The sequence below is a fragment of the Chelon labrosus genome (genome assembly GCF_963514085.1).
Source record: "Chelon labrosus genome assembly, chromosome: 22".
Taxonomy (NCBI): Eukaryota; Metazoa; Chordata; class Actinopteri; order Mugiliformes; family Mugilidae; genus Chelon; species Chelon labrosus.
This window is the reverse complement of record NC_140355.1, coordinates 8,744,611-8,758,794: the sequence shown is the minus strand read 5'-3', so window position 1 is coordinate 8,758,794 and position 14,184 is coordinate 8,744,611. Positions and strand designations below refer to the sequence as shown.

Here is a 14,184-nt window from a genome sequence, read left to right as displayed (position 1 = left end):
GAAAGACAACTCAGATATTTCAAAGTTAGTACTCAATTGAATTAAAATACCGATGACAGTTAGAGTCTTTATTTTTGTTAAAAATCAATTTCGAACTTGGCCTTTGCAAATCAAATGATGTAGCACAAGTCATTCCACTGGGGATATGGTACAACATAAACATTTTCTTCAAGGTTCAAGGTTCTTTATTTGGCCATTTGTGCATAAACCAACAGTCCAGGCAGTTTAGTTAAAAAGAAGTATAAAATCACTATACAGCACGTTTAGATGTGAACACACCAACCGACGTCAAAGAACTATTGCATAGAAAGACAGACTCTGATGTTGCATCCCGTCCCGTTTCAGGACCAAAAAGTTGCACTTGGATGCAACACGAAAAATAACCGGCCAGCAGTCAGGTCGTACATATGGTCTACAGTTCTTTCATTCTAACCATCTAGCTCTCTCTCACCGACTCATTCTGCCACCAGTTCAACATGTTGTTTTGGCTGAAAGGCTGCTTACAGAGGTCCGACTGTTGTCAGTGGCGCAGGACACAGTGGACACAGTCAGCCCATCATCAGAAAACGACCGGCTGTTGTCTTGGTGTTTTAAGGCTGTTAGGTGTGCGCATTCATTCCAGTTACCTGACACCTCCAGTGCCTGAGGGTTGTAAAACCTTCAGACTGACCTCCACAATCACTAAAATCATTAGTTTTTTCAGACTGTTATTATTATTAACATTATAGATTGTTGTAAATTTCTTTGTTGTGAACCAGAAAAGACATTTTGGGTTTGCTTGGTTTTCTAACTAACTGCACAGCTACAAGTGGACTAAGGCATGTATACAAAAACAACATGATGCCTAGTGGCTTGTTTATTGGACCGAGTTTTAGCAGCCTGTCATCCTGCCAGTTTAGAGATTTAGCAGCAGAACGAGACTCAAATCAGCTCGGATTTGACTGTAAATTCCGCCCCGCATGATGGATGCTCTGTCCTCTTCTCTGCTGTTGAGACATCTTGAATAAGAAATTATTACTAGGCCTGCAAGTATCCACGATCAGGATCTGGAGAAAATCTCATCAACAAAATTGGGATGGGGAGATTTTTGAAATTCAAATTCAGTAGTACAGTTAGTTTTAAAACAGTGGTCTCTATTGGCATTTCAGTACAGAGTTAACTGTGTCCTCAGTAGTTTTATTGGTTATTAATATGAATAGTAACTGACACGTTTATGGGTGGATTTTATTTTCTTAGGATTTTTCCTGATCTTCGTAAGATGAAGATGGAGGGCTGACAATTTGAAATAAGTCCAACTAAACCTAGTATCTATCTCAGGATACCCTTAGACCAATCTTGTTTTGTTTGTTTATCTCCCATGTTATAAGAGACTATTGCTTGCGTTTGATTTCAGTCTGTAAGTTGTGAGATGTCTTGTCCAGGGCTGCTTTAAAGGATAAAATACCGTTGAAACATCCAGCTAAGGTTGCAAATAGTAATCGTTTGGTTGTCAATTCATTTTCTCCTCGTTTACTTAAATGTCAGAAACGTGTTGACATCACAATTCCTTAAAGCCCAAAATGAAATATTTAAATTGGACATTTTAAAGATTACACAGCAGTGATTTCTCACAGACAAAACTTCTCACTTGAGGAGCCGGAAAAAGGAAAATAATTGGCATTTTTGCCAGATAAAGAGGCTTTGAAATGGCAGTTTATTCTTGGCGTTTTTATTGAGTATTTTCCTGTCAGTCAGTTTCTTTCAGTTTGCAGGTGTTTCATGCATTTATTTGCTACCTTGAGAGTTCACACAATAGATTGCTATTTCTAAAGTGGGTTAAAAGCTCTTCTATCTCTTTTTATAGCTTTTACTAACTGTGATAGCATGGGGGAGTTTATCTTTATTATGTGAGGTCTCTTCTGCCCAAATAATAATAGACATAATAATAAATTTAACCCAGACCAGATAGGAGCCAAAGTAGCGCCTTTTACCGTGAAGATGGAGCACACTGAGAAAATTTGGCTGCAGCACCTTTGAGTTCATCATAATTTTGTAGAAATTACTGATTGGTCACAGGCATGGCAGACAGTCATAAGATAACTGCTGCAAATCTGACATCGTCCTGAAAACTAATCCTGTATAAAAAGGGATTTGGGTTGTTCAGAGAGGGCTTTTGCAGCTATTACAGGAAAGCCGTGCACATTACAGACTAAACTGAACACAGAATTAGACGCTGACAACTGCGAATGAATTAGAAATGGTACAGACTGGATGGCAGGAGTTATGAACAGTTCAAACCTGTGTGTACTGAACGTATTAGACCGAGCGGCCGTGCACCAGACTGTCACTTCTCTCTTTCCACTTCAGTATGGGCATAGCTTTATTCTCCCGATGTCGGTATCAGTGTGTGTCTGTGTGGGATTGCTGCAGAGCTAAATCATATTTTTGTTGAGGGGCGAGTGGGTGACTAAGGTCTGCGTCATTGCTGGGGCAGAGGCGCACACACATATGCACATGCCTGGTTATCTCCTGTTCTTCTCTGCTGGGTTTAAGCAGAGTAGTTTGAAGCGTGAACAAGTCAAAGGGCATGAGCACTGGGAGCTGCTCAGCAGTCACGATAGTGGGAAGTGAAGTGGAGAGGAAGGCAGTGAGAGTATTGACATTAGCGCCCTCAACAGAGCTCATTTACAAAAAAAAAATGAGCACAGGCAGAGTTTGTTATTCAGCTCATACCTGTTTAATGGTTTCTCTTCTCTTCTCTTCTCTTCTCTTCTCTTCATCTTTTTTGTGCGATCAAGCTCTCTTATTTTGTTTCCTTCCCTCTTTTTGTCCTCTACATCTCCCATCCTCTCTGACTCTCTGCCCCCTTCCCCTCCCCATCCCATCCTCCCCCCTCCTCTCCTCCTCTCTCATCTTGCTCTCCGCTGCATCGCTCAGTCAGTCGGAGAGGCGAGAGTCTCTCCACTCGCACTGCCTGCCCGCCTCGTCGCTGTCGCTGCCTCGATTAGCTGTAGTCACTCGCCTCTCCCTCCTTCACTCAATTTTACTTATCTTCTTAGCCAAATCACAGCCGTCCCTCCCTCATCCGTGGAAGTGTGATGTGTTTCGTGGCTTGTCACGTAGCTGTTTTGTTAGATCTGCTGTTTCTCCGGCGGTGTGGTGTAGCGTAGCGTTCCGCTGCTTTTGTTGTGGCATGTCTGTTTACATGAGCAGCATGGCTCGCAGGACAGGGGCAGCCAGGGGCAGCCGAGGGAGCAGCGCTAGCAACAGAGGAGGAGCAGCTGGAGGAGGAGAGAAATGTGAAGCAGGACTGTCAGAAGGACTGGCAGGAGAGCCAGGAGACACAACCAGAGGAGGAACAGGAGGGACGGCAGAGGAGCAAGTGGTAGAAAAGCGAGGAGGTTCAGGAAGGGCAGTTTATGGAGCAGGATGTGGTTCCACAGTAGCGGCAGGAGGAGCAGGAGGTGGACTGGGAGGAGGTGTATGTCGGGGAGTTTGTATGTCAGTCCAGGAGCTCAGCTACTGTCTGTGTCTGCCCTGTTGTTGCACAGTGTTACTGCAGCACGGAGCCGACCCCAACATCCGCAACACTGATGGCAAGTCCGCCCTGGACCTGGCTGAACCCTCCGCCAAGGCTGTGCTTACAGGTCTGTCAAACACTACACACACACCACACACACACACAGATTGCTTGTGTTATTGTCATGCTCAATCTTGTGCCATTCATCTGTTCCTGCACATTATGTTCTCAACTTTCAACCAACATTCATTTCATCATCGAGAGCTGCAATCTGTCTCACCCTTCTCTGTCACCTTTGTCTATCACGCTCTGATTTGGCAAGGCTGTGCTGCTCATGCACTCATCACCGTTGTCATTTAGTCTTTTCATCCAAGACTGTCCCTCCATCCATTTTCTTTGTTTGGCTCTCTTTCTATCTTTCATCATCATCATCAGGTTCCCGCTTCAGTTTCCATGAGAGTTCGAAGGCCAACACTTTTCTTTTTTTTTTTTTTTCATCCAAAGCCAGGGAAGCAGCAGAAATGGGTATTTAAACCATTCAAACAAATAAATGAAAGACCCAAAACCCTCAAACTCAGTCGAGAGTTTTATTGACAAATGTGGGATTCTGGAAACCAAAGCTCATTACTGCTTCTTTCATTGTTACGACCTCTTAAAGGCAGGAGGACTCATTCCACCTATTCAGTGGTAGAAGAGCCACTGGTTTAAATGAGGAACTAATTTAAAAAAAAAAAAATAATATATATATATATATATTTTTTTAAATAAATTATCTTAGCCTAATTTTATTTTTTGGGCAGTTTCTCCTTAATTATCCATCTGCAGGTACTCACTGCCTAGTGCCGACTGCATAAAGGTGCACGTTCTCTAGATGATTTTGTTTTAAACCGAATTTCCGACTCTCCTCTCTGCAAATCATCACCATCACCTCTTCACTCTGCTCTGTATTTGTAAATGTCATGTGGTGTTACACTGACTGATGAGTGCTTACCTCACGTTGTCCTCAGATCAGAAAGGTTGAAAGACGGCGTTCGTATTGAACTGAATTAGCCTGTTTTTTTTTCGTTTGTTTGCAGTTGCGCACGGGTAAAGAGAATTTTAAAAATTAAAAACGCTTTCTGCCTCCACTGTCTTTTACTTTGTGTTGATACAAACTCTAAAAACGTTTTTGCTGCCCCACTTGTGTGTTTACACTGGATTACATCATCCGCTTCCCTTGTTCGGCCCGTGGTAAATGAGATAAACGTGAAGGTACCACAGCAGTGAACCTGTGCTGTGTCAAAACACGAGGTTGTTTGTGCCCAAATTATTGATCATTGCAACACATGTTGCAGTTTGCCCCATTTCCTTTACCCCATTTCAGGATTGGCCCTTATACAGGTTTTGCAGTGGAGCTGTCAAATGACGTGATTCATTAGCAGTAAATTTAGAAGATTCAACAGTGGAGTTTGGTCTGTGCATGAAATATTTACCCTACCCTGTAATCTTAAATAAATGTGCGTATGTGTGATTGTTTTCGGCTGCATGGAATGAGTTGACATAGCTGTTGTGACGACACCCTTTGGCGTGTGGATAGCTGTCATCTTGAGTTTGAAGTGATCATATTTTGACAAGTAGGTGGAGTTGGAGAAGAGCAAAGGGTGGATCTGACTGAGAAGATCCACCGAGGACACCATGCATATCCATATATCAATCATTAGGTTGAAGTGCCCTAAAGCATACCCAGTGTTTTTGTCTATTTTACTGTAAATTGGTCTATAAATTACAAAATAAACCATAAGCTCATTTGGAAAATGTTTACAGAGGTAAACTACGGGTAATGTTCTCATAAACGTCTGTACAGACTTTTTTGCATATGCACATACAGGTCTTTTTTTACATATTGGTGTGTGCACTATTTACCTATCAGCCACAGCATAGCCAGTGTCGCAGTGTATTTGCCCAAAGGTTTTCAAACTGCGACGCACCTGGAGATCGACGTACTGCATTCGGCGAAAGAAAGGACGGGTGTTCTGAACTAAACAGGAATTTACTTACCGTGGGTTTCCTTGTTGTTCATTTATCAGCACAGTCACTAGTAGCAACAGCAGCGGTGCCTGTGACACACAGTTTATGGAGACAGTGAATTTACTTAAGCTCCTTCTGCTCAAAGGCAGTTCAAACCCTAACCCGAACACGCAGATGAAATGCACACATTTTTAGACTTAGTCAGACATACTGTGTACCTCCAGATGATATAATTATCTCTTGATATCAATTACAAATCCATATACCCCAAGTAATTCAGTGTAGTTGCCTCTTCATCCAGGCCTACATTGCCAACAGCAACTGCTTAAAGTTAGTTTGTTAGTTTGCTTTTAAACAATATCCCCCACTCATACATGAACACATTCAGATTGAATACAATTTTTTTTTTATCAGGGGCCTAAGTCACCATTAAATGTCTGTGTGGGGGTAAAAGATAATTTGGAATTACAACACATTTTGTTTTACACAATATATAGGTTGTAACAGTCAGCAGTAGCAACAGCAGTGGTGCAGCATGGGCCGGGATGCTGCAACTAAACATCCAACTGGAACGCTGCCTTTATTAAGATTATTAACTGCGCTTATCCTGCTGCGACATGTCACACTGTCGGCTGTGACCTATTAGAAAGTCTCCGCGTGATGAATACAGATAGAGCGAAGTGCATAAAGCGCACAGAATGTGACTGAATGCAGATTGTTTCGCTCGTGTGTGAGCCTCCAAAAGAAGCAGATATGGGTGTAAAATGCCTTCTGAAAAAGACAAAAGTTATTCAAGGACCGCCAAGTGTAATCATCCCTGTTTCAGCATCTGCCGTTTTCACAGGCGGGCTGATGCATTCAGGTGAAAAGAAAACACAGTTAACTAGTTGATCGCCATTACTCTGAGCCTGCGCCTCGTCGTCAGCCCCTTCACCCTGTGGTGGTTTTGTTGTTTGTGTGTTAGATTAAAATTAATTCACAGCATATTGTAAGTAATGTGCATTGTATTTTTAACGGGCGACACTAATTACATAAACTACTGTCTCGTTACATTGTCTTTGCACCTCGTGCCATCCTGGAGGGATTCCACTGTAGTAATTACTGTAGGAAGTGATGCATTTAATGCGATGCTCTGACAGACCGTTTTATTATTGACTTGCACGGTCGAGGGTTTGGTAAAGGCTGCAGAAAATTTGAGCCAAGTCTTTTTAATTCCAAGAAAGAGGTTTCAGAGGTTCTCCTCTGTTCCTCTACACTGCCGCAGCCCAGCACAGCTCTCAGCTTCAGTCGGCGGTGATGGAAGTTTATATTGACCCATAAATTAGCTATAGTGCTCTGCCATATCCAACAGCCTGCTCTCAGAAATGATAAACTGTTGGCTGGCGATGTGAAATGGGGAGACAAAAAGAATTATTTATTTTCTAAAGCAGATGGAATTTCACGGTGTGTTTTAATTTCTAAAATCTACTATATGGGCTATGATCTGTGAGTCTGTAGAGTTTTGTGAAGTCAGTCACGCAGTTTTTCCTGAAAGGGATGAACATCCGATCGAGGCAGGCTTGTGTTGTCTTTATTCATTTAGTTCTCTCTGTAAGTACATTATTGCATACACAACCGTGTTCACAACACACCAAGGGGTTGACTCACATGCACAACTGCTCTTCCCACATAAAATATCTGATGACAAAAGCCCGTGCAATGTGCTTCTTCATCGTTTGCAGTAGTTCAAGGAGTAAGGAACGGTGCTACGTATAGCAGTATTGATTGGGTGTGTTAGGCTTTTGCATTGGACTAATTGACTTAAATCTCATCCAAAAGCTGGAGGTGAAACTCATCATTACTTTAAAATGCTTTTGTAGTGTATTAGCTTGGAGAGTAGCAAGTTCAGTCTATTGTTCGTTTCCAGGTGAGATTAGCTTATCACTAAATGGTCAGTGACTCCTAGAGCTGCTTTTGCACTGCTTTGTTCAGATGATGGAGGGAGGCTGAAAGTTGTGAGTCTGTGTGAAGCGGGTCGAGGAATGCTAGAACAAAATTACATTTTGTGATCAAGAAAAGTAATTTTCTGTACAACCCAGAGGCCCTGCTCTCAATCAGCAGGTGAATGAGAGTGTAACTTTTCAGTAGACCATTTAATCAATTATGCACAACTTTTGATGGAATTCATTTTAAAACCAGCGAGCAGTTGACTTGAAGCAAGACGAACCTTTAATAACTAACAGTGCCCCCTGTGGCCACAGATGTATGTGGTGAATACTAAAACAATATGTAACAGTGGATGGTGTAAAGAAGAGTCATCAAGTTGGCAAACTCACTTGGTACTTAGTTTCAATAACACTTACAAACATTGGCTACTAGTCATAACAGACCAAAAACGGTTGTTACAGCAAAACCCTTGAGTGTATTCGCTTCAGCAGGTGTGTATTTTTATTTCCTATAAATCTAATTTTTAGTTGTTAGGGAACGATAGTGAGATTTCTTTCAAATATTACACAGGGCTCTGTTTATAAATGGATTCAAAATGTGTCTTAAAATGTGGCAAATGGAACACAAGTAGACAGTGTGAAATACAAGTGCAAATGTTCTTCCGGCAACATTGTGATCTGATGTTTGAAACCACTTTCCAAGAGGGTCTGGGACACATTTGACCGTAGATCTTTTCTACTGTGAATGCTAAAATATGTAATAAATGTGGCTTTCTAGCAGAAGTGAATCCGTCAATCCGTCTTGACTGTCCGCTTGTGTTTGGATCACCAAAAACACGTTTTAAAATCAAATTGAAAACAGATTCACATTCTCACTTCAAACGTAACTTCTCTCAAACGTTATTATCCACATCTATTAAACTGACGAACACGGCACCATTTTCTTACCAGCTTTGCATTTTGAACAATCCCCTCTTTGTACTGTCTTACCCCCGACATCCTGTTTCAAATATCATTAACTAATTACTGAAATGCTCTTTGCGCTGAGTCGTGTTTGTGTGGCTGGACTTTGAAAAGCTTTCATATGAGCAATCAGTGTTTTGATCTGGGCTGCTTTAGATCTTCTCTTGAAAGCCGCTACGAAAGCCATGCCTTTTCTATCTTCATTCATTTGTGGACCTGATTACATCTGTATCCTGTGTTTCTAAAAGCAAGCTTGTTCATGATGAATAGTAATTGCAGGTGTACTGCTATGAAAGATGCTCACCTTTTTTTTTTTTTTAAGAGTTGGGTGAGAAGATTTACACCACACTCATATCTATTAGGCAAATATTAAGCTACAGCCAGCAATAATTAGCTTAGCTTAGCATGAAGATCATAAGCACGCGACATGACTGCGGATTTAATGTGTTTCATTAACGTCCTATAGTTTGTGAAATAAATAAATGGGAAGAAAACGGCATCCACCCCCTCCATCATATTGAACTTCTGGTTGAATCAGTCCAGACTCGTTTACACCAACAACTGTCGTGCTCCTGTACCAACAAGTGAGCCTGAAGTACCCCTTTGCCAGGCTGCTGATAAATAATTTGGGAAAACACACACTAATGATGTGTAAAGTCCCTGAGGAGCTAACGTACGATTATCAGGGCAATTTTTCTTCACATAAATCTTCCCCGTCATTGGTGATTGATCTTTTTCTGGCCCAAAAGCAGTGATTAGGACTCTCGTCAAGTTGTGTCTGCCCTTGACGACTCCTTCCCGTGTCCCGTCATCTGTCCACTGTCCACTCTTTATTCAGTCATCAATTACTGCGAGGTTTAATGAGCTCTCAGTTACAGCATGTACTCCATCCACCTCTCATCCTTACATCGACCTCAACATTGCTCCTTCTCTTTGACATGTCGTCTAGAGTCTTTTTTCCTCTTGCCCCCGGCTGTCTTTCACACGTCATAATCAGCCTCCCCGTCTTTTCCCTGTTGACATTTGTCATTTATTTCCTTTCTGCTATCCACTTGAAATCACTCACAGTACTTTACAGATTCCAGTGTCTACACAAAGACAAACTCTAGGACCAAGGTTAGGTGTTCACTAACTTTCAGTCATATACACTGATTGTACTAACAAACAGAATGGTGAAGGTATAGGCTCCACTGGTAGATCTAAAAGTAAGTGCTAATCTATCCTACATAGTTCTCTAATTGTTGATTTTGTCTGCCTCAAAGTCATTCTGGTTTGTCTTGAATATGGAACAAGCTGTGCTAGATTAAGCTATATACAGTGGAAAGTTTACCACTCATGCTGATTTTGTAAGTTTGCCCACAAGACATTAACAGTATCATTTTATGGTAGGTTTATTTTAACTGAGAGAGACAGAAAATCAATAAAAAAGTCCAGAAAAAGTCAAATTATATAAAGGCTAGAAACTGATTTACATTTGATTGAGTGAAATAAGTATTTCATCCCCTACCAACCTGCAAGAATTTGGGCTCCCACAGACTGGTTATGTGCCTCCAAGGCACACAAATTGGTCACGTAATTTTAACAAAGTACTCCTGATCTCATCTTGTTATGTGTATAAAAGACACATGTCCACAGAATCAATGTTTTTTATTCCAACCTCTCCACCACCATGAGCAAGACCAAAGAGCAGTCAAGGACAAGATTGTGGACCTGCACAAGGATGAGACGGGCGACAAGAACATCAGCAAGAAGCTTGGTGTGAAGGAGACATCTGTTGGTTATTTTGTATTTGTTCCATTTTTGAATAATCACACCATTAATCGCCACCGGTCTTGAGCTCTGTGCGAGATCTCACCTCATGGGGAAAGGGTGAACATGCCAAAGGCTCCTGGAACTACTCAGGAGAAGGTTGTTAATGATGTCAAGGCAGCTGGGACCACAGTCACCAACAAATCCATTGGTAACACACGGCACCGAAATGGACTTAAATTCTGCAGTGCCTCCAAGGCCCCCCTTCTCAAGAAGGCACATGTACAGGCCTACATAAAGTTTGAGAGTGAACATCTGAATGATTCAGAGAAGGAATGGGAAGTGTTGTGGTCAGATGAGACCAAAATTGAGCCCTTCGGCATCAGTTGGACTCACCATGTTTGGAGGAAGAGAAATGCTGACTACGACCTCAAGAACACCTTCCCCACCGCTAAGCACGGAGGTGGAAACATTATGCTTTGGGGCTCTTTCTCTGCCAAGGGTACAGGACCACTTCACTGCATGGGGGGCAGATGAACAGGGCAATGAACCGTAAAATCTTGGATGACAACCTCTTTCCCTCAGCCAGAACACTGCGGATGGGTCGTGGGTGGGTCTTCCAGCATGACAATGACCCAAAACGTACGGCCAAGGCAACAAAGGAGTAGCTCAAGAAGAAGCACATTAAGATCATGGAGTGGTCTAGCCAGTCTCCAGAAGGTAATCCTATAGAAAATCTGTGGAGGGAGCTCAGACTGTGAGCTGCCAAGGGACAGCCTGGTGTCCAAACGTGGTACCTCTGTACTTGCCAGCAATGGTTTCTCCACCAAGTACACACCAAGTCATGTTTTGCTTGCGGATCAAATATGTATTTTAATGCACATGCATTGATAACCAAGGTATTTTTTTCCCTATTTTTTGTGCATATCCTGTCTTTATCAATTAAAATAAATCAAATAAACCTACCATACAAATTATAGGCCGCTAGTTTCTTTGAAAGTGACCAAAATCAGCATGAGGGTTATACAACTATTTCCCCCACTGTATATAAATAAAAATAATAATAATAAAAAAAACACCTGTAGAAGAAGCAGAAGCTTACTTCAGCCTCAGGCTGGAAGACAGAATGAGTGACAGGTGCTTGGGTTGAACTTTGAGCCACCGAAGGGGAAAGCGAAGCGTGCACAAAGGTGAAAAGTTGGATGCTTTGTTATGAGTGAGGTGTTAGAGGTATAGCATGGTAAATGTAGGCAGTCACTAGACTTTAAATAACAAGAATATCTAAACTGTGAGGCTTTGGGACCACTTCTAACACAGGTATGCTCACAATGACAATACTACCCATGGTGATATTTAGAAAATATAACGATCACCATCTTAGGTTTTGCGGTTTAGCATGCCAACATTTGATAATCATTGGTTACACAGTTTATTATAAATTGTCGCGAAGGTGGTGTGAATGACAGACCGACACCCTTGGAAACATACTGCTAGCATGGGTAATAAATAGAAGGGAAGGATGGTTGTGAGAAGCATGGCACTATTTACTCACTCTAATTATTAACAAGCCATAATTGACATTTGGCTCAGTCTGATAACAAGAACAAATACAGCAGCTGACTGTATATACTTAAAATTTTGCAGTGCCTTTTCCACTGGCCTAGGTCTGCTTACCGCCTGAACTCAAATGCACAGTAAATATTATTTGAGCTGTAACTAAGAAGTGTTTTCATAATCTATTAATCTGTAAGGTATTTCTGTGTTTCAGTACTAGAAAACGGTCAAAATGTTCTTCCCAGTGTCCCAGTGCCTGATCTGTCACCCTCAGTCGTCTTGTTTTTGTGTAAAAGCCTCACATTTAAGAAGCTGCAATTAGTAATTGGGTGGCATTTTTTAACTTGATTTCAGCTTTAAAGACGCTGTCACAATATATTTTCCCACTTGTCAACAGATTTTGAGATTGTAAAGGCTGCTGATAATGATAATGTGTCTTGTTGATGGTTTCATTTATTTTTTTTTGCAAAGAAGGCTGCATTTCCCTGGTTTTCTCCAGATCTCTGGGGTTTAGGCATCACTCTTGAAATGCGATTATTCGTCGGAGACGAGCCCCTGACATGATGGCACTCCATTAGGCGGTTTGAAGTTGTGAAGTTTGAAATGTCTGTCTGGAATCCTATAGCTAGGGCACTTAAAACGGAAAAGAATAAATATTAATCTTTGTATGCATTCTGGCTGCATAATTAAAAGGAGAGAGAGAAACACTGGTAGGAATGAACAGAGGGAAGAACAGAGAGAGTGAGAAACAGAGTCCATTAGCTGCTATTAATTACTTCTGATTGGTATTCACAGACTAGCTGCTTCTGAGCCTCAGAGAAATCAATTCTCCACTTTGGACCTCCGTCAACACGCACACTTGTAAAAACACAGACGCACTTACTTATTCCTTTGGCCCGTCTTGTTTTAACTCGTGTTTGCACTCACATTCTCCCAGTCTGACTTCCTAAGATCTATTTTCCTATATGAGTGGCAGCATTTGCTCCAGCATGTATACTATGTCATCCTTCAAAGAAATCAAAATTCATGTAATTCAACAGTTGTTCAACAGTTGTTCTCCATTTATGCTACTTTGTCACATTGTTGTTTGTTCTAGATAAGGTTCCCACCACACAGCTGTGTAGCCAGTTTGAGTGTCTGTTTTTTCATTAGAAAATATCGAATCACCTCTTTTTAATTGCCCTAATGTGCTCCTGACCTTGTCTGGGATGCGCCCAGCATGATCAAACTTGTTTTATATTAGCACAGCCTGCATTCTCTTGAGTGCAGTGGAAAAGGCTGAAGTCAGATGAAGAATAATCTGCCGGAATGTAGACTAGTTGGCCTTGATGTTGTGTCTTGTTGTTTTTCATGCTAACGCTGTTCTTTCAAGATTAAAAAACAGATAACAGTCTTGCTTATTGTCTTATAAATGGAGGTAAATTCCCATATGATCATCAGTACAGGTGGGATGACTCAATAGTGTGATATAAATTGGCACTGACAAAACATGACTTCAGCTTTTTGCTATTAAAATTTATTTTATATCTGAGGGCATAGATTAAAATTCTGACTGTTATTGTCCCTGATGAAAAAACTGTAGACACACAAGGTGTTGCTCTGTATGGGTCAAGTATGGAAAGTGCAAGGCTATGTCAATGTAATCTTTTACCAGACTGCAGCTGATAGGTCGGTGAAGACCAAGGAGTTCCATCTTGGTCCGTGGATCAAATTTTATATACTCTATGGATTAATGGATGAAGTTGCGGCAGCTTTCCTTTAACAAAGCGTGATTAAATCCATAAATGGAACCACGAAATATAGAATCTTACTGTATATATATATATATAGAGAGAGAGAGAGAGAACATTTTCAGCCATAGATGCTAATTAGTTTCTTAAATTGAATTAACTTGATAGTGACCACACACAGATCATACTTATAATAAAGATGCTACTCTCAACTCTACTAAAAATACGCGCCATGCTATTGTTAACGGCAGCCATGCCAAGCTACACGTAGAAAATCAAGCGGGATCAAAGTCAGACATAGTAAAAACATAGAGCATCCAGTAAATTTTCAACGTATTTCACAAAATTTCACTTGAAAACACAATATTTCTGTATGAGCATGCATACAAAGCTTTCTACATGCTCTTAAACTGACCATCCAATCAGAGTGATCTCTTTCATAATCTCGTCTGTCACCAATTTAACAATTTAACGGCCGAAAGTTGGTGACAGTGGTCCAACTGTCTGAATGATTTGGGACACACTGGAAAAAGGCAACGGATGCTCACCAGTGCCCTGACATTGTAAAATGGCCGGACATCAGAGTTATAGGCGGTTTAGACTTTTGTGCAGATTTGACGCCGTAACTACTGTGACTGTGCAGAGCTTACGCAGAGCTTACGCAGACCCTACACAGACCCTAGCGCCATAGCTGACGTGCACCTCCCCAGAAATGTAACTATGCGCCACGGCGACGCAGCCTGTAAGAGCTGTGATT

General features: G+C 41.4%; 1 protein-coding gene across 1 annotated transcript in view; it reads left to right on the top strand.

Annotated features, from left to right (window-relative positions):
• tnksa (tankyrase, TRF1-interacting ankyrin-related ADP-ribose polymerase a) overlaps positions 1-14,184 on the top strand; it is an 86,448-nt gene that overhangs the window by 8,899 nt on the left and 63,365 nt on the right. Inside the window, exon 4 of the mRNA XM_084572479.1 lies at positions 3,531-3,626. Coding sequence (XP_084428605.1) covers positions 3,531-3,626 — 96 coding nt within the window. The remainder of the gene's footprint in view (positions 1-3,530; positions 3,627-14,184) is intronic.